Source organism: Phascolarctos cinereus, unplaced genomic scaffold (assembly GCF_003287225.1).
Source record: "Phascolarctos cinereus isolate Bilbo 61053 unplaced genomic scaffold, phaCin_HiC Scaffold_5;HRSCAF=322, whole genome shotgun sequence".
NCBI classification, from domain to species: Eukaryota; Metazoa; Chordata; class Mammalia; order Diprotodontia; family Phascolarctidae; genus Phascolarctos; species Phascolarctos cinereus.
In genome coordinates this window covers 340,538,488-340,564,232 of record NW_027555958.1, presented here as the reverse complement: position 1 = coordinate 340,564,232, position 25,745 = coordinate 340,538,488, and the positions used below count along the sequence as shown (strand labels likewise).

Below are 25,745 nucleotides of genomic sequence, written 5' to 3'. Positions count from 1 at the left end.
AATCAGTTGAGTGATGAAGCTGGAAAGCCAAAGTGCAGAGAGGGAGAGAAATGAAGGCAACTAATGTAGATATCCCCCCCACCCCATATACTCACCCAAATTTAGCTGAGAAAGGAGAACTATAACATGATAGTTAATGGAGCTAATTGGGATGATAGGATCTAGTGAGGGGTTTTTGTTTTTGTTTTGAAGAACAGAGAAGACCTAGGTATGCTTGTGGTTGATAAGAAGAGACTAAAGTTTAGAGACAAAGGATGAAAGTGAATGCAGTCTGCTGAATATGATGGGAGTGGATAAAATCACATTTACACATAAAGGATGTGATTTTTATACGGCATAAAGGCCATCTCTTTGTTAAAGACTGGAGTAAAGGAAAAGATTAGGAGATCAAAAGATTGAAAGGTGGAAAGGGGAACATATGGGGCCAATGGCCTGGATTTTTCAGCAATATATGAGCTAGGTCCTCACCTGAAAGAGTTAAATGTGGGAAGTGGGGATATGGCATTGCTGTGAGAAGCTTGAGAAAAATGAAAATTTGGAATAGTTGCTGTGGTTACTAGGATAAAGAACCAATTAGAGAAGACTAATATGATTTCCTTGCTTTAGTGAGGGTTCAGTTTAGATTAGATAACATAAATGTGTATTAGATAAGCCAGTATGGTTGCATGATTTCCTTCAACTCTGTTCAGTGGCACATGAGTAGAAATAAAGGAGGCATAGGGTGGGGGTAATACAGGGTTGAGATATGGCAAGGAATGAGCAGTTATAAGGCAGGAGAATAGGGGATTTGATAGTAGAGAATGGTGTAGAATTGAACTGATTCACTTAGGAGTAAAGACTGAGAAAAAAGGAATGTGTAGACAGCACAGAGGTGATGGACTGAGGAAGTACTAAAGTGTACTGATGAAGGATGAGAATCAGAAATTTTAAAGGTAATTTTAGTTCTTACAGAAATTTGTTTTAAGCACAAGTAACTTATAGATTCAAGAAATTAACTATTATGTGTGTTTTGTATACACATGTCTACATACACATATTTATGTATGTATATAAATATATCTATGTACATATACACATATACATATATATGCTAGGATATTAACACATATTTTATTTATATATACATATACATATATATATACACTAGGGTATTACCTAATTACATTATTTTTCTTCTCACTATAATGCTACCTAATTACTGGAATACCATGTGCTAATGGACATAAGTTTTATGACCAAAAAATTTCTAGAAAAGGTAAAATGACTTATCTTTACCAAAATTAAGGCATTTGTGTATGAAATTTACCAAAAGAAGTATTTCAAATTAAAAACCATTAAAATCTTTTAAATTTTATTTATTTATTGTTTTGTTTTGGTGAAGCAATAGGGGTAAGTGACTTGCCCAGGGTCATACAGCTAGTAAGTGTCAAGTGTCTGGTCTAAGACCAGATTTGAACTTAGGTCCTCCTGACTCTAGGGCTGGTGCTTTATCCACTGCACCACCTAGCTGCCCCTAATTTTGTTTTTAATTCTAAATTCTTTCCCTCTTTCTACTTTCCCTATGAAATCATGCAAAACATATTTCCATATTAGACATGTTCTAAAAAAAGAAGAAATATTTAAAAATACAAAAAATAAGCTTCAATCTTCACAGGGAGTACATCAGTTCTCTATCTGGAAAGTGGAGAGCATTTTTTTTTTATCAGAAGTCCTTTGAAATTATAGTGGATCATTGTATCAATCATTATTATTAAGCCACACACAGCTGACTATCTTTACAAAATTGGGGTTACTGTGTACATTCTTCTCTTGGTTCTGCTCATCTCACTTTGCATCAGTTCACAGAAGTCTTCCCAAGTTTTTTTCTGAAATCATTCTCTTCATCATTTCTTACAGCACAACAGTATTCCATCAAATTCACATATTATAACTTTTTCAGTCATTCCCCAACTGATGTGCATCCCCTTCTTTGGTACCACAAAAAGAGGTGCTATAAATATTTTTGTACATATGAGTCTTTCTCCTCTTTCTTTCATCTATTTGGGAGATAATGATATTGCTGGGTCAAAAGGTATACAGTTTTACAGCCCTTTAGTCATAGTTCCAAACTTTTTTTACAGCATGGCTAGACAAGTTCACAACTCCACCAACAGTTCCTTAGTGTACCTATTTTGTTCCATATCCCTTCCAGCAGCTATAATTTTTTTTCTGTCATCTTATTCAACCTGAAGGATGTGAGATGATGTCTCAAAACTGTTTTAATTTGCATTTTTCTAATTACTATTTATTTAAAGCATTTTTTCTTGTGATCATTGATAGCTTTGATTTCTTCCTCTAAAAACTGTCTGTTCATATCTTTTGACTATCAATTAGGGGATGGCTCTTATTTTTATATTTGGCTCAATTCCCTATATATTTGAGAACTGAGATCTTTATCAGAGAAGCTTGCTATAAATTTCCCCCCAGTTTCCTACTTTTCTTCTAATTTTAGCTGCATTGATTTTGTTTGTACAAAAACTTTTTAACTTGAAATCAAAATTTTTCATTTTATCTCCTATGAACCGATCTCTTTTTTGGTTGTTAACTTTTTCTCTATCCATAGATCTGACAGGTAATTTATTAAAAACATTTGTACAACAACTTTTGGCAATATGTACAATTACAGATAACTTTTTGGAAAAAAAAACCAAGGAAATAAGATTATGAAAAAATTAAAATCAAGAGGCAGACTTACATGAAGATCTCTAGAGAGGGTAACATTGCTCATGTCGATAGCTCGGGGGCTGTAACCATGAGCAGTATCAATAGAAACCTAAGGGATAGATGTGCAAAAGAAACAGTAGGCTGTTATAAAGACCTACAGGAAGAGGTTTTCCTGAAACCTTGTGAAAGTAAATACAAATTTGATAACTGAGAAAATTCTTGTGTCCAAAGATAAAAATGCAAGTGTTAGCAAAACTGACTTACTTAATTTTTTTGAATCATTAATATTCCAGATTTTATAAGCTATTACTGGATAACTAAATTAGCTTTAGATATAAGATGGCATTTCATGGGTCACAAAGAAATTGCAGACACACAAAATCCAAAAGTTGGAACGGAAGTCCAACATTTGACAAAAGATTAACTCTAAAACATATTTGAAAATTGATCATCCAACCTTTGCTTAAAGATCTCCAGTGAAGGAGAATCCACAATCTCCAGAGGTGTAGCTCTTTTTACTTTTAGTCAGCTCTCATTATAGGAAAATTGTCCTAATAGAATCAGGCCTAAATTTACTCTTTTGAAACTTTTATCCATTGTTTCCACTCTAGGTTCAAGCAGAAGTCTAATCCCTCTTCTGCATGATGATACTTTAAATACTTGAAGATAACTACCATATGTTTTGTAAGTCTTCCCTCCTCCAGACTAAACTTCTAAGGACAATGTTATGTACATAGAAGTTTTCATTTTATCCTAGAAGTAATTACAAGCCAACGAAGCTTCTTGGGCAGGTGATATATTGTCAGAACTTGGCTTTAGAATAATCCTTCTTAAATTGTAAGCTTCTTGAGGGTACATGCTTTTTTTCTTTTTTTTTTGGTCTTCACATCCAGAAAATACTTCCACCTTGTGCACAGAGCATTAGACATTTAACCAATGTTTGCTGAATGGATGCAATACAAATGATAAAATTAAAACTATAAGGCTTTTATTCCTCTAAATAGTGTGAAGTGCTGAGTCATTATGGTAATTACCTGGCTTGTCTGGGAGATGCGGCGTGTCCGAGTATAAAGTGCCATGCTGTCTCCCTCTCTGGTTCTTTCAATTCTCCATCCCCAAGCAAGCATTGTTTTTAAAGACTCTTTGATTGGCCAGCGATAAATTTCTTTTTCCTAAGGGAAAAGAATAAGGATGTCATATGTTAAAGTAGAAATACTGAAGAATTTTGTTCATTTTATTCTGGAAAAAAAAAACACTTCCATTTTTATCATGTGACTAATGTTTCTCAGATGCAATGGAAAGTAAAGTTTCTAGTAAGTGGACAAAAAGGACATGGTTTGACAAATGCAACTAAAAACAAATATAGATTTTATGGTACAATTTTAAATTTCTTTAGCTTCTCTGTTCATGGTTACATAGAGAGCTATCTATCAGGAAATGAATATGTGATTGCCATTTTACCATCAAAATAAGAAGAGGTTAATTTCCTTACTTTGACTAAAAGCTAGATTTTCTATAGTTTCATTTGCTGTGTTAATTTTCCTAAATAAAAATATGGAAATTATTTTAATTGATTTTAATATCCCTTATTCTCTTTTCTAGAATCACTTGATATGCTGAGGCTATTTTTTAAATATTTATTTTGTTTGTGAAACAGGAGATTAAACAGAATAGGTCAATATTACAAAGATATAGGCAGAGAAGAGAATTAAAAAATGAAGAGCAAGATGAAATAGAGAGGCCAGAAAACAGACTTAATAAACTGCAGTTAGGAAATGAGAAGAAAGAGCATGAAATAAAGACTGGACTAGGATAAAGAAAAGCCAAAATACAAAAATGTTTTCAAGTAGAAAAACATGAGTATATAGAAGGCTGGCCTTAGAAGCAGGAAGACCCTATGGTATATGTGAACATAGACTTAAAACAATCCTTGGATAATGAGGCTTCTCACCTTTTCAGATAAAAGTTTATATGGTTTCATTAATGGTTGAATTTTAGAGGAGTCTGAATATATTTCACCATAAATCCATCCATTTGCCAACTGAAAAAGAGTAAATCACAGAACCTCAGAGTTGGAAAGGGATTTCAGGACACAGCACCATCTGTACTTGAATAGGAATCCCTTCTATATTCCTGCCAAGTGGCTGTCCAGTTTCTTCTTAAAAGATCTCAAGATATAGTGAATCCACTACCTCTGAAAGTATTTTGTCTTACTTTGAAGCAATTCTATTATTAGGAATATTTTCTTTAAATCTAATTAAATTTCAATCTTCAAAATTCTTTAAAACCGGAGTTTATCCCTACTCAACCACTACTCCTTGTTCTCTGGGCAAGGAGGCAAATGCAATCCCTCTTTTGCATGATTACCCTTCTAATACTGAAGACTTGTCCTTTCCCAACCTTTCTCTTATATAGGTTAAATAGCCTAATAACAATTTGTTTTTTAAAAAAATATTTTAATATTCAGCTTCCAGATTTTTACGTTCAAAATTATGGATGTAAAATGAGCAAAAGCATGAGTACAGAAGACTTGTGATCTGACTTGTGATCCCCCAAGTATTCTAGAGACCTCAGCAAAAACATTGATATGCAGTCTCTTCTATAGTATTTTGCTCTTGCAGATACATGATACTTAATTGTTCATTTCATGCATGGGATAGGACCCTAAGAGAACATAAGCATCCCAGTCATGACTCTTCTATTTTATATCTGCCCATGCAGAACCCCAATCCAACATAACATCACCTCTCTGGACCACAAACACTCATTACATACTTGTGGAACTGATGAATGAAGGAAACTAGTACTCCAACATCTGTTAACAATTCCATGCCAAAATCAGCCTATGTGGATTGTAAAATGTACTTACTTTTATTTGGGCTATTATTTTACCAAGGAAATGTAAACATAGCATGCTATTGGACAAATGCACCCCTTCTCTTGATGAACTGAAAGAGTGCCATTTAATATCAATGGGTAAAATGTGACATCAGATAGAAAGAAAGGGAGATAGATCATTGAACTGTGATTATGTTTTTCAAGGCTATGGCTCTAATAGGATATTGGAAGTTTCAAAATTCAGTTTCTTATTACAAGACGTGAATTGTATACATAGTGTCAAAATTAACCTAAGAGTTTTCTCAATATTACATTATTATCAAAGTATCAAAAACATTATGGTATCTTTAAGATATTATTTATACATTTGCAGAAGAATTATTTCACTCTCTATGATCAGAAATGTAATTCATATTCATATCCCAATGAAGTTAACTATAGTATTAAATATTAGATCACAGGAATTGGATCTAAATGTCCATTCTTTGGTAAGACTATACTGCATCTTCAAACATTAAAGCCCTTACAAATTACAGCTAAGCACTTTAGACACAATATCTCATAGGAGCCTCTAAACAAGCATGCAGAAGTGGCCAAGTTAACCTCTTAAAGCCTCAGTTTCCTCATCGGTAAATTGGAATTAATTAATGTGTCTAACTCAGAAAGTTGTTGGGGAGATGAAATCAGAAAATAATCATACAGCTAACCCTAAAACAATATATGAATGTTTGTTGTTATTATTGTGATTACATTTGTCAAGTAGCTTGCCATATTCAGAAAACAAGCATAAAAGATCGACTATGAACCCGTACTCTGAATACCAAGTCCAGCACTCTTTCCGTGACACCATAATGCTTTTAAAACAGCCAACAAATAAAACAGCCAACAAATACCCCTTTTCTAATCAAACTTTTACTTTTTACCACTAATGGATGCAACAGGGACAAGCTATTGAAAATGACAATGGCTGATTATACTATGATGTCTTGGCTTTTACCTTTTCCATTGACCATTTGTCATGTGAATGTTCTGCATATTTGTTAATGAAGTATTCTAACTTTTCAGGAATTGTAATGCTGAAAGAAAAAAATAAGGAACAAACAGTTTATAATACCTAAGAGACAATAACGTTGATACTTGACTTATGGCTCATAGTTTACCTTTTTAATGTGATTTACTAATTATTTTTTAAATAGGGGACAGGGACTGGACCTACGATTATACTGGCAGAGGGAACATTCCAAATGATGAACCAGGCAGCAATCACTCTGCACCTTATAAACTTGGAGTTATTTTAAAAAGTGAGAATTTAAATGACTTGCCCAGATTAAATAGCCAGAAGTGAGACTTAAACCCAGTTCTTCCTGGATTCGAGACTGTCTCTACAACCACAGCCCTATGCTGACGCTTACATACCTTTTATACATATTTTAATATTTAGAGCTAGTGTACTAGAAAAGGTAAACAAAAATGCAGGATTACAGAAAGCGCAAAACACTGGATATCCTCCCAAATTACTGAATAATAAGTTATGCATTAACTAGAAGATTTCAGTTCAAGAATATAAAGACATTCTGGTTAAGAAAAGAAAATAAATTAAAGCAAAATTTGTTCTTATCAAACTTGGGAAATTTTTTTCTCTTCTATAGTACATGTTCTTTCATAGCAACTCATGTTCTTTATGTAAAACAATTTTTCCTGAAAACCTGTCCTTTGGTAAAGAAGCTCTAGTTTCCTGAAACCTTATTCCCCTTTTTTTCATTTACTAAGATTCTTCATTTCTCTTAAATCTTTTTTTCTGTATACCTGCATTAGTAACTGTAGTTAGAAATGGTCTATAACATTCTAACAATACTATCTAACAAAGAGAGATATAAATAGAAAGTTCAGAAATTATCTTGTTATTTTATTTTCTAAGCTATTTATATAACTAAATGATACATTATTTCTTGAACAAAGATTAAGTATACTAAATTATTGGCTTAGCTGACATAAGATATAAAATATATAGCCTTTTCCAGCTCTAAATCCTATGAAAATATGAATTTACAAACTTCAAAATTTCCGATATACCACTGAAAGTAAATCTTATATTTACCAGTAGTCATAATTAAAAATAATTCATTAGAACTACTAATTTTGAGAACAGAAATATGAATAGAATCATGCATAATGAACTTTTTTTCTTGCTACAGAAATTAAACAGTAATCTGACCATACATAAAATACACTCATGTAGCACATTTATAACATTTTTCATTTGTATAAATTATGATACTCCCTTATGTATGACTATATCCATGAAGAAACTCCAAGCCTATAATGCAGAGATCAACATATTTTAAGTGTTTGATAAATATTTATTGAATTTAATTTAATTGATGAACACCTAAGGCATAGAACTAAGAAAGTTTTGACAGCATTTTGTGATCCTGATCTAGATGAAATATTGGCAAGGCCATCAACTTATCCAGAAACAAAGTTTGGAAATGTAGTAATTGTTTAGCTAGTGTTTATTTCTTCTAAAAGTGATATAAAAAGGTAAAAAAAATAACATGAAAATAAGGTGAAAATTTTTCTAGTATTTTCATCAAATTGCCCAGGTTAAATTTTTCATAGTCATAGAAGCTAAGAGGGCTGGGCCTATTAATGAATGTCATAGAACAACTCTGAAATTTAGCTAGGTGTCAATGGAAAGTAGATACCTACTGACAATTACCTGGCCAAGACTCATCTTGTGGAGTGATCACTAAATCTATAATGCAGTATGGCACAAAAGGGAGCTTTCCTTGGAAATATGAAACTATGATCCTACTGAGAGAAGATTAAAAAAAAAACCACTGATGACATTCAAAAATTATCTCTCCTGACCATTTAATATAGACGATGTTGCCTATGCCAAGCTATTCCTAAACATTAGCTATTTCTTTAACCTCAACTGCTTTTTACCTATAATTGATATTTTTAAATGTCTAACTGTATATTATCATTTCCACAGCTGAATTCTCAAGTGACATTGCTCTAAATTACTGTGCTGTGGTTTGTAATATGAAACAAAAGCTTCTACTGACACCACAGCATTTAGTGAGATTCAGTGGTGGTTAAACTGATTGCAATGTATACTATATAAACAACTCTGCAATGCATGTTGAGAAATGCTGAAAGAAATAAATAATGCAGATATTTAGTTATAATCATTAACAAATATTTCAGGGCAAATTTCTGTTGAAACATCACCTATTAACTTCCTTGGCTATTACTACTAATAAACTTGGTCAGGGATTACAGAAGTTCACTTTAGTACCTTATGCCAATTCAGACTTCACAAATCATTTACAATAAAAATCTGCTGCAATAGAAAGAGTCCATACTTTGAGGTATCAACAGGCTGTGGGTTAAAGTTTCCTTCAGAATCCATTGATGACTGCTTTTCCATCATACTGACGTAGTTTGACTCCATGTAGTCAGGAGGCAAAGCTCCTGCAACAGCACTGAGACAGGGCAATGCCAGCTTGAATAATTCTTGTTCATATTTCTGTGGAGAAGCAGAGGATAGAACAAATACTGTGTTCAGCAAAGCTTGCCACCTTTACCACAGAAGAATCAGAGACAAAAATTAACCCTATGCTACTATAATTGTCTGACAGATTCTTTCTGTACAAAATAAAACACACTGTTAGAATTAGAAATAAAAAAGCCTGAACACCATAAAAACAAGTGAAGTTAAGCTAGGTCAAAGAACAGGAAAAGAAAGTTAGACCCCTGCCCCATGCCAAGGTTTATGTTTCTATTTCAACTGAAATTAACCTGATTGCTTTAATTAAAAAAGAGACTTGAAAGCACTATCAACATTTCACTGCAATGAAGAACCATGTTTTTTATTTTGTAAACTGCTGTCAATAATGACTCTGGAAACAAGCTACAGGAAAGTACAGCATTCAGAAGAGGCAGAACAATTTAAGTCAAACCTTGGTTCAAGGGGCAGAGATACCATACTGGAAAGTTCAACAAACTGAGAGATTTCTTCTTGATTCAACCATGTAATCCAATTTCCAGGAGTATTGTCATTAAGAGACTAACTCAATGCCTTGTAACGGAAAAGTAAACTCTGGATTCAGAGGACTTCAGTTCAAATACTAGCTCTGGTTTTATTACTTCTGTGACCCTGCACAAGTCACCTAACCTCTTTCTCCTACTGTTTCTTCATTTGTAAAATGAGGGGTTTAGTTTAAATGGCCTCTGGGCTCCCTTAGAGGCAGGATCCTTAGAGGTGATATTGTAGATACAACACTGGACCTCCATTCAGGAAGATCTGAGTTCAAATTTAGCCTCAGATACTTACTAGCTGTATGACCCTGGGCAAGTCACTTAACCTGTTTTCCTGTTTTCTCAACCGTAAAATGGGAAGGATAATAGCACCTATCTTGCACAGTTTTTGTGAGGATATAAGGAGCATTTATAAAAAAGCACTTAGTATAGAGTCTGATACATAGTAGGTGCTATATAAATGCTTATTCCTTTCATTCCTTCTTTGTTAAAAATCTAGCTCCAGGATCTTGTTAGACTAAGAGTCAGGAATCATGGGTCTGAGTGCCAGTTCTAGCTGTGTGACTTTGGCAAGTTGTTTAATCTTTTTGAGTCTCAATTTTCTCATATGTAAAATGGGGGTTTGTGGTGGGGGTTAGGAATAATGTTTGCACTACCACACAAAGTAGTTTTAAGGGACATGCTTTGTAAATTGTGAAATACTATAGAAATGTATGTTACTTTTATTTTTAAAAGAAAGACTATTTGTCAGATTCACTTTAAAATTACTTATTAAGAAGTATAATAGTTTGTAAAAAAAAGCATTTCTTTTTACTTAATATATTTGATAGAAAACAAGACAAAAATGTGTACTGGTAGGGACTGGTAGGAATTGGGGCAGGGATTAGATCTGTGATTTCATCAGCGATAAAGAGCTATTGGTGAGGAACTTCTTCCACCAATCCAAGCTGGCACCTTCTCTGCTGTTTGTTGTTGTTGTTCAGTTGTGTCCAACTGTTTGTGACCCCATTTGGAGTTTTCTTAGCAGAAATACTAGAGTGGTTTCTCATTTCCTTCTCTAGTTCAATTTACAGATGAGGAAGCAGGCAGACAGGCTTAAGTGGCTCATCCAGGGTTACATAGCTATTACGTGTCTGAGGTTGGATTTGAATTCAGGACAATATGATCTATTTGGGTCCACTGGTATTTACCATATGATCTGCATAGCATTTTGTCATATTCATAGATATTTCATGATTTGGGTCCTTAAATACTGAGGAGATACCACGTATACAATAATGATAATTTTAAACAAAAGTTAATGAAGATATTTAAAGTATCTTTGAGGGAACAATGCGGGTTCTACGCAGTAATGAAAGGTACAGACAGAAATGTAGAGGAATTTTATAGCAGTTGTTTAAGTTTCAGATAAAACCCATGCAATGCTCTAGAAAATGATCAGTTAGGAAAACTCTGGTTTCTTATCAACTCATCAACTCATAAAGTATGAAAGAAGCAATAAATTACCTTTTGAGACAGGGCATCAAAAATGCCCCAGAACAACTTCCTTGACAAATGAAGTTCTTCTTCTGAGGCAGCACCAAAGTTCCCCCATCCTCCAGGTAGGCAGTAATACTTCCAGCATCTCTCATAATGATTTGTCAGCAGCTATGTATAAATAATTTTAAAAGTCAAAAGCAAAAGACAGAATTCTAATATCATACAATGCCACCAACTGAGAGATGAAATTTACCAACTCCATCTGAATTTCTTTAAATTTCATTTGACTTGCTGGGTTTACATTTCTTTGGATAAGATTTCAGTCATTTTTCATTTATGTTTGACTCTTTGTGTCCCCATTTGATGTTTTCTTGGCATAGATGCTGGAGTGGTTTGCCATTTCCTGCTCAAGCTTATTTTACTGATGAGGAAATTGAGGCAAACAAGATTTAGCAACTTGCCCAGGGTCACACAACTACAACAAAGTGTCAGACCAGATTTGAACCCAGAAAGATGAGTTTTTAATTAGACTTGTTTTATTTGGTCCCAAGGGGGTAAAACTAGGAGCAATGACTAGCACTAGCAGAGAGGCAGATTTTGGCTCATTATAAGGAAAATTTCCTAATAACTGCAGCTTTCCAAAAATGGCATGGGATGTCCAGTTAGGTAGTAAGTCATTTCTGGATATCTTCAAGTAGAGCCTGGGTGACCACCTGCCAGGCTTTGCTGCAAATATTATTGCTTTTTAAGAATGGATCAGACCAGATGACCTCTGAGACCTCTATTAAGTACTGAGATTCTATGATTTTATGACACTAAAACAGACAAAAACTCAAGTCCACTACTTTCTGCATGTTTCTCTTTGTAAAAGGTTGAACTGAATAACAATGTCATTCACAATACTGTATAGGAATAAGGCACAGTAACTGAAAAATATATTCTTACATAACCATGTATCTTGGCTTATGCACTTTCCCTTTCTGTCAGTCTTTATCTACCAATTTTTAAAAGACTTAGTTAAAAACCAGTTTCTTTTGAAAAACCTTCCCTAATATTTCCCAAAGAGTATTCTCTCTCCTTTTAGCCAAAGAATGACAGAATTTGAGAGTTCTAAAGGACCTTAGCAGCTACACAGTTGAAGCAATATATGAAAATAATCCCCACTACAATATATCAAGGAAGTAGCCTCTTCTAGAAAACCTCTAAGAAGTTAAAATCTACCACTATTCTAGGCAGCCCATCCATTTCTGGAGAGCTTTAATTAGGAAAATTTTCTTGACATTGAACCTAAATTTGTCTCTCTGCAAAGTTTACCCATTGAGCTTGGTTCTGCCCTCTGGGGCCAAATAGAACAGTTCTCACATTCAAATACTCATTAAGCACCTACTATCCTGCTATGTGCCAGGCACTTTGCTAAGTGCTAGGGATACAAAAAGAGGCAAAAGATAGTTCTTGTTCTCAAGGACACTTGAATATGTAACTAATTAAGTCCCTCTTCCAACTTCTCTTCTGAAGTCTAAAAGTAGCCAGTTCCTTCACTTCATACGACATGGATTCAAGACCCTTCATCATCCTATTTTCCTCCTATGAATACTTTCCAGTTTATACATGTCCTTTTAAAACTATAGTACCCATAATTAAATGTAGTACTGCAGTTGTGGTCTAACCAGAGCAGAGAACAGAACGATTATCACTTCCTTTTTCCTAGAAATTATGCTTCTCTTCATGTTGCCTAAGATCCCATTAGCTTGCTGCCACAGCATACTGAACTTGTAGTCTACTGTAGTTTAAAACAAACTGTTAACTGTACTTTCCCCATCTTATAAATATTGTGGAAGCAAACTAAACTCCCCTTGTTCCCTCTTTCAGAAATATTAATAAAGCATTTTTAAAAAATATTCTAGTCTGAAGCCTTTGGACAAATCTAAAAGTAATTATCAACCCCAAAACACTGTCTTGCTCCCTTTCTCTCCAGACCAGCCCAGAAAAGGGTTCTTTCTTGAAGCAATTTTGGCAGTGAGTAGACAAGGGAAAGGGGGGGAGGGGAAGTGGTTTTGACTCATCTAACTTGCCTAGATTAGGGTGAAGATCAGAAGAAAGAAGTTTCTTTTGACTCTTCAGGTACTTGGAAGTATCTCTTGAGTTCTCCTTTGACCAGATGTAAAGGAGGATCCTTACAAGAAGTGGTCAAAGAAGAACTGATGGCATTTGGAAAAAAAAAAAAGATTCTCTTAGACTGCAGTGATAGTTGGGACTCTTCTGTTCAATGAAGCAAAATGTTAATTGAATTTTGCCCTGAATGTTATAAGTATGTTTTCTGTTATTGTGGAATTCTGTCTAAAATCCAGGAATAACCATAACTCCAAAACAGCTTAGGTTAAAGAGATTTTCAATGGCATTGAGGCATGTTGCTCATCTTTGTATCTCGGTCTCTAAGCAGGTATCCTTAAATTAGAATAATCTAAATTAGTAAAAACAAATGTTTCTGGGAGGTTTATACCTAAACAGAGTACAGGATTCTCTTCAACATTGTGAAAATGATTTTTTTTAAACCTAAGTGTAAAACTTTGACATTTATGCTCATTTAATATCATTTTATTAGATTTAATCCAATGTTATTTAGCTTGTCAATGTTTTAGGTTTTTATATCATTACTGTCAATCCAGTGTGTTAACTAATCTTCCCAAATTTGTCATTGGCAAAATTGATAAGTGTTTGATATAAGACTTTATCTAGGTCACTGAAAAAAATGCTAAACAGTACAGAGCCAAAAAACAGATTCCTGGGGCACTCCACTGAAGTAAACATTTACCATGTGTCCATTAATCCATGAATGATTACCTCTGAGGATGGCCATTCGAACACTTCTAAATCCATTTCATTGCATTTGATCTAGTAAGAAATCATTCACCTTCTACATAAGATTGCTATGTACTACCTAATTAAAAATATATATTATATATGTATACTAGCTAAAATCTAATTTCAAAGAAACAGAGGGCCATTAAAAGAAAATCAAAAACTCTCTATATAATATGTTCATATTGATAAATTGGCAGAAAGCCTGGCTATGGGACTAACAATAATAGCTACTATTATGTAGCGCTTTACATATATTATCTCATTTGATCCTCATAACAACCTTGAGAGACAGGCGCTATTATTATCTCCATTTCACAGATGAGTAAGAGGCAGACAGAGGTTAGGTAGTATGCCAGGGTCACATAGCTCATGAATATCTGAGATGAAATGTGAACTCAGGTCTTCCTAACTCCACATCCCCCATACACAATCCATCCAGGAGGCTGTAATAAAGCAGAGCTAATAGAGTCATAGGCAAGATACTTCAAACTTTCAGGAGTACTGAAGGGGGTGCCTGGTAAAGAGGCACTTCCGGCCAGAACATCTGGCAAGCAGATCTAGTAATAGCCTTGAAACTGGTCCGTTGTCATATCAATGACATGTCAAAGAAGGTGGGCCCAGCAGTAACCCTGATGCAGCACACACTAAAGACTGCCTTAGTTGGGGAAGACCACAATCAATAACAAGTTCTGCAACTGTGAAATCCCACAGACTAGTTACCAGGGTTCCTAAACAGCCCCATGGTATTTTTTCTTAGGTCTCCCACTGAAGTAAACCGCCAATGTGCTGCTCCCCACTGTTAAGTGTTTGTCTACATTTAGGCAGAAAGCATGAGATTCACTGAGTATCTAACAGAACAAATGCTGACAGTGTAGGCAGTACTGTTAATTACCAACAGCCTTAGCAGATTCCTATTTACTCTCATAAATCATTTATTTCCTGGCCACAGCAGGATGCATCTTTTGCAGATTAGTGGCTGTCCACTCAACTAAGGGTAGAGTATATAAGAACCAGCAGAAGGCTGCCAAGGTTAACAGTTACATATGCAGGTCAGTTTCCTTTTTAGAGAAGGTGAAAAGAGTGGATAAACAAATCATCTTCTACTCTTTGGAGTATAAGGGGCAGGAAAGTTAATCTTTGAAGAGAATCAAGGGAAAAAATACAATAAGGGATCTAAGGACTAAAAGGTTGGAAGGTATAAAAGTGAGACACAAAGAAAGATAAACACTAAATACTTGGAGATAACTAAAAGATATGAGGCTCTTCCCATGAATGTGGGGAATTGGACTTTAAGGAGAAAGCAACTTCTTTTCCAAAGAATGATGACATGGATCTACACATTCTATCCAGAGAATTGCTATTGAATAATGTCCACCAAAAAAAAGATGATTAGTTGTGGTTATTAACTTTCTGCTGAGGGATACCAAAGCATCTGGAGAAATTAACTTAAACAAAATAGGTTTGTTTTCTTCCTGGGCCATTTATCTGAAAGATGAAGAAAAGCTTAATAGCCTCTGTCAACTAGTGATTCATCTGGGGCCAAAGAACAGACCTAGAAGGAACCTAAAAAGCATTGCCAGGGATTATGAAGTATTACGCAAGAAACTGAAGGCTTTAGAAGAACAGGTGATATTTTCATTGTTGGTTTTAATAGAAGATCAAGGCTTTAGAAGCTAAACTGTTAAAAAAAAAGTTAGATAAAAAGACAGTATCTGAGAAAAATTTGGATAATGTGACAAAGGTTAAAATATAAGTTCTTACACCATTAATGTGCTTAATAAGAAATAATTAAAAGCACATGTGACTGAAGCCTGGAATACGTGATAAAGATGACTGTTGCAGAAATGAAAGAAAGTAGAAAAAAAAAAGCAAAACAGACCACGTGGGTGTAGATATGCCAAACTGAATGCCACTAAGAATAAAAGGTAAAATATAGAACAATTAAGGAGACTAATAATATACAAGAGGCAAAATTCAAGAGAGAAGACCAGAAATAAACAACCTCAGACAGCTTTACACAAATGAACAAGTTGCATTACAGATCTTAACGTAAAAAGACAAATTCATCTCATAGTTATCACTGAAATTTGTTTTATTGTTTGTCTACATATGAGGTATGGTTTTTTGTTTGTTTTTACTATCAACTATCTATTCTCAGGAAAGTGATTTTAGAAAAAAAGTATTAGAAAATTATTACTCTGTAGGAAGTAAAATAGAAGGTACAAGTGACCATTTAACTGTAAACTTTGCTCACACTTACCTTAAGAGGCATCTTAGCATGTTCATTTAATAATGGAACATCGAAAACTAATCTTCTTAACAAGTGTTGCATCATGGAAGGTCTCAACTGGCTGTTGGAACAATTATAATTTTAACAGAAAAATAAAATATACTTTAATTTAAGCACCTATTATAATTCATAATATAAGTTAGAACTCTTATGTAGACCACTTAACTTCAGGTACAGAGTCTGTGCCAAATTAGGTGGAATTAACTGGCTAGAGAATTAACTATCAGTAATTTTTGTCACAAAATAACATGATGAGGACAAACAAAAATGAAAACAGGAAGTTGAAGTTAATATGGTTTCATATTAGTAATATACCACAAAATATATTATATTAAAATTTTATGGTCAGTGCCTTCTATATTTTATTTATAATAAACTTACTTATATCCTCAATATACGTATCTCTATCTTTTAATCATCACCCACGTACAGAAGCGACAAAATACCTTTCCCTTTGTCTCCCCTCCCAGAAAGCTTGCTGAAATTCTCAATCAAATTTAAAAACAGTCCTCAGAAATAAGATAGAAAAATATTACTATACATTGTTACACACACAAATCCCTCAACCGTCCACTGAAAAATATACTAATAAGCATCAGTGTAGAAAGGAGTCAGAGGGAGGAAGAGGCAAATAAGAATTAGAAGGAGAAAAATGGAGGGAAAAACTAACATAATACAAATGACCAAAGTATTTCAGTAAGTTCAGAGAAAAAACATGGCTATTTCTGGAATTTGTTGCTAGGATTAAGTTGATTTAATAGCATTTTCCCACTTGAGCAGAAATAAATTTAATACTTTGTAATATCATTAATGAATATATTAACTGAGGACTAATAATAACTTTTCCTTAGAAAAATTAAAATTCGGGGCAGCTAGGTGATGCAATAGATAGAGCAACAGCCCTGGAGTCAGAAGGACCTGAGTTCAAATCCGGCCACAGACACTTGACACTTACTAGCTACATGACCCTGGGCAAGTCACTTAACCCTACTGCCTAGCCAAAAAAAAGAAAAGAAAAAGAAAAAGAAAAATTCAATACAGAATTAAGTCTTTACTTACCCACAAATAGAGACAAGACAGACTTCTATGGAATCCCGCTGAGCTTTTGTAAGAGAACAGCCCTTGGATAGCCTGTACACTGTATGAAGCAGTGAGTCTATGAGTGAAGCATGGTGCTCAGTGCCAGCAAAAAGAGGAGCACACCTTGTCAACAAAGGCAAGACTGCAGTGCAAAGATACCGATTGAGAGCCAAGGCCATGTCTGTGGCACTAAGAGCAGCCTATGAAATGAATTGAACACCAATGAATTGCATATGTATGGCATAGGACATTAAGGAGAGAAAGAACAAACTATTACTGAGATTCATTAATTCTCCTACTCAAGAAAGAATAAATACAGATGTACTTCCATATGACATGCATGATTGTATAATTCTCTGATTTAAGAAAACTGAGACAGAATCAGATTTCAATTAAGTATAAATGGATTACCCATAGGTTCCTGAGGTTTTCTTCCCTCTTCCCATGAATTCTACCAAGTCTTGAATCACTAACAGCAGGACCAAATTAAAAGTGGGGCACAATGGGTACCAAAACGAATGTGTATATATGTGCATGTCTAATTGCATTTCACAAACATAAATTTTTTTGGATTGTCTTTTCTTTTATGTTAATAACATATTTATAGGATCATACTGCCTCCATTAGAATAAGTCAAAGATTAATTCATTACTACACATTAGTTATTTCATTCATTTTCAGAAATACACTTGTATATGCAATTTGATTTGAACAACATTTATTAAGTACCTACGACATACAAAGCACTGTACTAGACAATGGGAATATAAAGTCAAACGTAATAGTTCTTGCAAAAGACAAAAAAGAATTTACATCTTTAATTGCATGTGATTTCATTTTTGTTCTATTAACATTATGACCCTTATAATAGTATTTATATCCACTTGAAATCGACTTCCCTTACAGATACAAAGAGTTCTTTTACCTAAAAATATAAAAGATGTTGTCCTAACTATTGATACAGCACTTAAAATTTCAGTATGGGTATTAATATACAACTAAATAATCTTTTAACATGTCTTCCATGAAAGCCAATCAATATACGTGGCAAGAGAGACAATTTGTCTTAACAGTAATATGATAATCATATATATTATTACTTTGTCACCAAACTCTGCTTTTCAAAATGCCCATTTAAATAGCATAAATTCTTAACATTTTAAAACATCTGAAAGATAGGAAAAGTTGTTTGTTTTTAAAGGACAGATTAATTTTTGGGGGGAAAAGAAGAATCTCAGTTTTCTTGTTTTCCTTAACCTGTTGAGGTGGAGTCATCTTTCACCTCCCCAATCAATGAGGTGGAACAAGCCATCAAATTGGAATAGTTAGATTTTTAAATTGTTACCGTGTCTAAAGAAGCAGCAGCTCGGAGGTCTGGCAAAAAGCCAACCTCAAGAAGATGAAGGAGAAAATCTTGAACCTCAATTCCATAAACCCTATCTAGGAACAACACCATGGCTGCCTTGTGATCTGGGCAAAACCCTGCAGACATGTCAGGTTCTACCACATTTCCATCTAAAAGAGAAAATAACAATATTAAAGGTTATCTGGAGGTGAGATACTATAGAACTTCTCTTGTTTCTTCTTTTTTCAAAGTTTAAAAATTAATAAAATGATTGTTTAATTTTTCCAGCCACTGATTTGAAAAAAAATTTTGGGGGCTTGCCTTCAGATATTATTGACACGAAAAGAAATCAAACCATTAGGAGAAACACAATTTCCTGAGTGCTAGAATACACAATAAGTTTAAAAATTCTATTTAACAAAACTACTCTCATAACTGACTAGTTTATTGTCTATTTTGTAAAGAACACGATGGCTGTTTAAGTAAGTTTGGCAAAAAATAATTTTATTTAATTCTGACAATGGTAGAAAAATAAAACAAGATGTGTGGGTTTTGGTACACTGTAAAATCAGTGTGAATCAATAATGTGATGTTCCAGCCAAAAAAAACAAATGTGATCTTGGGCTACATTAAGTGGGGCATATCTTCCAGGAATAGGAAGGTCTCATTCTACTCTTCCTTTTCCAGACCTGAGAACTGTACGTTCAGTTCTGGGTACCATGATTTATGTAAATCAATAAACTGGGGAGTGTCCAGATGAGGAAAAATTGAAAGGACTAGAGGCCATGCCATTTGAAGATTGTAAAAACTGGACATATTTAGCCTAGAAGATACTTCTGTGGGAACATGTTAGTTTTCTTCAAATATTTGAAGAACTGCCTAGGGGAGGAGGGATTAGACTTAGTCTGCTAATCTCCAGACCATAGGAGCTGGTTCACTATATAAAGCTGAAAAAAAGCACATTTACTCTTGATGTAGTGAAACAAAACAAAACAAAACAATCCTTCCTATCATTTAGAGCTGTCAAAAAATGGAATGACCTGCTTTGAGAGGGGATGGATTCCCCTTCCTTAGAGGGTTTAGAGGTGTGTTATGGTGGGGATTCCTTTTGCTAATGAATTGGACTAAAGGGTCACTGAACTCCATTTCCCATTTTTCAAATTCTCTAATACTGATAATAGAATACTTCTTCCAACTGACCCTGAATCATTAAAAAAAAAAATAGTGCTTCAGATATATGAATACAGCTACAGATCAAGGGCTTAAAGGAAGCTTTTTGATCACAAACAATTCTTTTAGGTTTTTTTCTCTACAGTAGGCTTTAATTTACTCTGGGTAAGATTTTTCTAATTGCTGCTGAGAATTCTGGGAGGGAAAAGGACCTATCTAGTTCTCTGTCCTCTGTTCCCTGTGTCTTATTCTACCTTATGACCAAGAAGAAAAACTTCTGGCCTATGTAAAACTTCATGCTTTTCACTTTGCAAGAGGAATGGTGAATTTCCATTTCTCTACAACTAACTTGCTTCTCTCTCTTCCTTGCTGATCACTAAGGTAGAGTGGAAAGAGTGCTGGGCTTAAAAGTTCTGAATCTTGTCTCCACTCTTCTATTAGATGCCTTTACCTCTTTATAACCTTGTAACACTTATAACCACTTACTAGAAATTCATGATCTGGCAAGAAACTGTACTGGATCAGTGAATTTGATCATTAACTGTTAAGCATTATGGCATAATTGATTAAGTATCAAGACTTGGAAACAGAAGATTTGGGTTCAAATTAGTCTCTGACACTTGCTGACTATATGAACATGAACAAGTCATTTTACCTCCTTGAGCCTTTCCTCCTCACCAAAACAGGTACAATAATATGACTTATACAGTTGTTGTAGAGATCAAACACAATGTAGTTAAGCACTACATAAATATCTTCCATCCCCAGGGCTGTTTAGGAGTCAAGTCTTTCCAACTGTTAAATTGTCAGCATAAGCATTTATACCTCAGAAATTAACAAACATTACAAATCAGGGATTGATTTACTACTTTGTTGATTGTCTACTCTAGATTTAAGAAATTTATGAAAAAAAGGGCTAATAATGCAAATCAAACTTACAAGTATACTGTATATATGTTTTTTGAGATTCTGTTGTTAACATTTAGCAGCACACCCCTGTAATATCTCTCTGGACTTGGCCCCCATCTTTTAGCTATCTTCTCATTCTGGACTTCACTAAGTACCTGTGGCCTTGTCACTCTTGGGACATACTTCTCTCCTTCACTCTCCACCTCTGTGGCCCCGTTTTCCCATTTATTAGTTCCTCCCAGCGACTCCATTTTGGGGTAGGGCCCACAAGGGCCCTTCATTCCTTGCCACCATGCTCTGGGGGAAGGGGGTGTCTACCCTCCCCTTTTGGTGAGGTATACCTATCTGAATTATCTTAAAGTTACTTATAAAAGCTGTCCCTACTTTGAAGCCATTGCTGATTTTCAGTGATCAGCCCATCAAGGTGTTACTTCTTTGACATGCTTATAATAACATCCTTGGAATTCTCTTTTGTTCTGAGTTTCACCTGTTAAGCAGGATGAAAGCCCAAAAGAAAAAATTTTCCTTTCAACTATGGGACAGTCAAAAAAGTCAATAATTTGGGAATAAAGCAATCATAACTGATAAATTATAAAAGAAGACAAATTGGAAGACTGTAGTCAACTAGAAAAGAGAAGATTAAAGGGTAGTATGGGTCAGGGACTGGACCTATGATTTCACTGACACGGGAAATGCTCAGATGAGAACACTGCAGATCAACACCTCTTCAATTTATAATCTTAGAGAGTTACCTAGAGCACTAATAAATTAAGGGATCGAGGAACAACAACATAATAGTGATATTAAAATATATAATTCCTTTTGTGTATAGAATATCTGAAATGTGAAAAATTACACGTGATTAGACTAGAAATCAGATTAAATCTGCAATATAATGAGGAAAGAACTTCGTAAATAATACAGTTCTAAATATCTTTAAAGAATCCTCGATTGTATATTTCCACGAGAAAAAAAAAGTTCTATCAAGCATTTTGTTATTCAACATAATACTATATTCCAAAGAATAATATTACCTTTAGCTATTGTTGGCATCTGGAAAGCAATGCTGATGACTCCCACCAAATCTCCCAGTGGAATTAAGGATCTCAGAATAGACCTGATCCTAATAGCCTCTCCTTTGCCAGCATGGATCAACTACACAAATAAATAAATAAAAATTTTAAAAATTGGACCTGAAGTTCTCTGCCGTAGTCAATTACAAATCTATTCAGGAAAACCCACGAAGTGAATCCCATGTCTAAATTAATTCCTTTTGATACATAAGAGAGATCCACCAGAGGTCAGGCCTGAGTCAGAAATAATAGCATCGATGTTATATTTAAGAAAACTGTTCCCAAGAACATTTCTAGTTGTCTGCAAAACATGCATTACAGAGATATGCCAGTCAGGCTAGAGCACAGAGCTAATAATGTCAAGGCCACAAATCTGATTCTTATACAGGCCATGACACCCAGCACAGACTGCACCTTAAATCCTGAGCAGATGAGGAATATCACTGATTAATTAGAGCACTGAATAAAACTATGAATTGTAAAAAGAACTACAAAACTATGTCCTCTTAATAATGGATTAGTAAAATATAATATTTCTACATAAAGATTAACACACTGTAAACTACTACACATTCCCATACTTAACAGCTTCCTTAAAAAATAGGCTATAGTAAATTGATCTTAGATCAATGTTATAGATTACAAAGTAAATACAAATGAACACGAGGAAAGTAAACTAAAATTAATTAATTAACTGGCTTTATGCCCTAGGGACATACTAAGGTTCATGACTCATTTAACAACTGTAATACTTTGCAGTGGCAATCAAATTTTGGTGGGTTTTGAAGTTCCAAGGTTTTTGCTCATAGGAAGGGAAAAGTAGACCTGGATCAAAACAATATTACCAGTCTTCCACTGGCTACATAAATCCTAATTACAAATCACTGTATAATTTCTAGCCACAGTGATCCTTTTCAAAACCAGAAATATCCATTTTTTACATGTTTTAATCAGATTTGGCTTTCCCTAACCTGTTCATATCAGCATTAAAGCAGTATGTGCAGTGGCAAAATAAAAACGCCTGAAACACCTTCAAACAGTCATTAGCAATGTGGGAAAGTCACTTAATCTTTCAACCTACTTCTTCAAATGGGGATAATAACAGCACCTACCTCAGGAAGAGTATTGTGAAGATCAAAAAAGATAATGTACATAAACACTTTACAAATCTTAAAGTGATAAACACACACATCATGGAGAAGTTAAGCAGTGTAGTGCATAACAAGCCAAACTTGGAGTCCTGAATCAGACAGTAACTCTGGTCTTCCTATTGTCAAGCTGTATGACCCTAATTAAGTCACTTAATTCCCTATTTTCTTCATCTGAAAAATGAGGATACCAACTGCATATACCTCACAGGGCTGTAGTGTATATCCAATAGGATAATATATTAAAAAAAAGGGCTTTGCCAACCTTAAAGTGCTATATAAATGATAGCATATAGAAAATATAGGCTATAATTATTATTATTCTCAGTTTTTTGTGGAGATAATAGTGATACAGCTAGGAATGATACTAGGATTTCAATGCTATAGGGAACTTCTAGGTAAAGAAACTCTCTCTACCAATGCAGATAAGCACCTTCTCTGCAATTTATGATCGTAGGGGGTTAGAGGTTACTTAGAGGCTAGAGCCTGAGGTTAAGTGATTTGTATGGGTCCACACAGCAAGTCTATGTTAGAGGTTGGACTTAGTCCCAGATATTTCTGTTGGCTCTCTATCCACTATTCCATGCTGCCTATGTGGGGATGTGAAAACACAAAATATCTTTGATTTCCTCAACCTGGGATACCTCCTGATATGCAAACTCTCTCTATCTTCTGACTTAGTAGACAAATCCAGAAAAGTTACCTGACGCAAAGAAATTAAGTGACCTGCCCAGGATCACATAGTAAATAAGGTATACTATCTGAACCTAGTTCTTTGTGACTACAAGTACTACACTCTATCCACTGTCTTCTCCCTTGTATTCATTTACATCAGAGACACAATCCAAAAAGTACAAATATGCACGCATGTGTGTATGTGTGCATGTGTACATACACATGCCTATATGTACATATGTGCATGTCTATACACATACATGTATATGTGCATATATGTATATGTACATGTGTGTGCACACTGATATAATGATGAATATTATAAGTGTTTAAGGCTTGGTCTGCTAGCATACTATGCGAATATCATTAATCTTTAAGATTTTACACCCATTTATTTATGTCTTATTCTTTTGCATCATGGAGATATTACTGGATTCTTTTTTTAAAATTTTTAAATTTTTTTTTATTTTTAGGCAATTGGGGTTAAGTTACTTGCCCAGAGTCACATAGGTAGTAAGTGTCAAGTGTTTGGTCTGAGGCTGGATTTGAACTGAGGTCCTCCTGACTGCAGGGCCAGTGGCTCTATCCACTGCGCCACCTCACTGTCCCCTATTACTGGATTCTTGAAAACCATCCTAGCACAGTAAAGTTTTACCAGGTCCTACTAAACGTAAGCTATTATGATTATTATAAGTATTATCTTGGAAGGACTGAAGTGCTACTAAAGAATAAAACTTAACTCAGGTTCATATAAATCTTCAGTAAAGTTAACCAGACTCTAGATTTTTTTTTTAACATTTCTCCCTCCTTTAGGGATTCTTCACTGCTTAAATAAAGGACTGCATTTAGTGAGACTAAGTATGTATTTATGAGAAACAGAGAAAGGAAGGAAATGGTAAAGGAGGCAATCTATATATAATTGAAAGATGGCATTTACATTTGTGAAATACTATGTTTTCAAGAATCAGGTTAAATGAATAGGCATCTTTATTCACGGGGAAGAAAGATGGTAGATATGTCATTGTTCACCTTTTCCTATCAGAGTTGAGATACATTTGGGTTCCACAGTTCTTCACTCCAGCCCAAAGGAAGTATAAAGAAGTCTGACATAAGGAGAGTGGGAAGGGCAGGATAGTGGTGAAAGGCATCAGAGGGTAATAGTAGAAGACTGATTCTTAAATTCCTTCTCTGAACTCTAACTAACAGAAAAATCTGTCCAATAATTTAATTTAATCCTTTAATTGCTCTCAGAAGGACAAAACATTCTTCTTATGAAGTCTTCATTTGCCAAGAGCACTTGCTATCTTAGTGTAGAAAGAGGAATGGGAGAATTCTGCTGGAAAACAATTTTTCTTGATTCTCTTGGGAAAATATGTAATTATACTACCAATAAGCATATTTAGACTTCATTACTAATTTTCACAATATTTAAAAACTACCAGTCATGACCAGCTAAAACCAAATTCTGTAAGAGCAGTAATTTTTCATTAATTTTTAATGGGGCAAGATGAGCATCATTTGGCTGCTTTTATGGTTTGAATATGGTAGGCCAGACATGGATATTTTATTCTCTCTTGCCCACCTACCCAAAATTCCATAGAAACATGAAATAATTTTAAAACATGAAAACAGTTTAATGATCACCATTAAGAAAGTATAATTCACATTTACATACAGTAGTGTACATGTAAATATTTAACAACTATCCTCTGAAGGAAAAAATAAAACGTATGCGTGATACACTTCAAAGTTTAAATTAACATTTTCTACATTTGTTAAGCCTAGATGATCAAAAAAGCAAAAAGTCAAATCTTGAATAGTAGCATCTGCTGATTTCTCATGTGTCACACTGAAAATTTATCAGCTCTCTGAGCCATTATACCCGTTTATATAATCATCCAATGACTATACTATCCACCACTGATTTAACATAACTAGTTGAAGTATGTGTTGTTTCACAGAAATTTAAGTGAAGGAGCAGACTTACATGCATTTCAGGAGCACAGCGTCCTAGCAGATCAATCAAAGCTGCATAAAAAGTCATTATGGCATTTCCCATGTGGATAGTGTCATCTTCTTCCGTTGCCAAATCACTTTTATTCATTTTTCAAAGAAAACAGAAAACA

The 25,745-nt window shown here is 34.4% G+C and overlaps 1 protein-coding gene across 1 annotated transcript in view; it reads right to left on the bottom strand.

Moving 5' to 3' along the window:
- Positions 1-25,745, bottom strand: part of RYR2 (ryanodine receptor 2) — a 794,727-nt gene that overhangs the window by 226,543 nt on the left and 542,439 nt on the right. Inside the window, 11 exon segments of the mRNA XM_078156251.1 lie at positions 2,735-2,812; positions 3,738-3,875; positions 4,655-4,744; positions 6,539-6,617; positions 8,913-9,076; positions 11,095-11,235; positions 16,190-16,280; positions 17,279-17,499; positions 18,645-18,814; positions 21,758-21,878; positions 25,607-25,712. Coding sequence (XP_078012377.1) covers positions 2,735-2,812; positions 3,738-3,875; positions 4,655-4,744; positions 6,539-6,617; positions 8,913-9,076; positions 11,095-11,235; positions 16,190-16,280; positions 17,279-17,499; positions 18,645-18,814; positions 21,758-21,878; positions 25,607-25,712 — 1,399 coding nt within the window.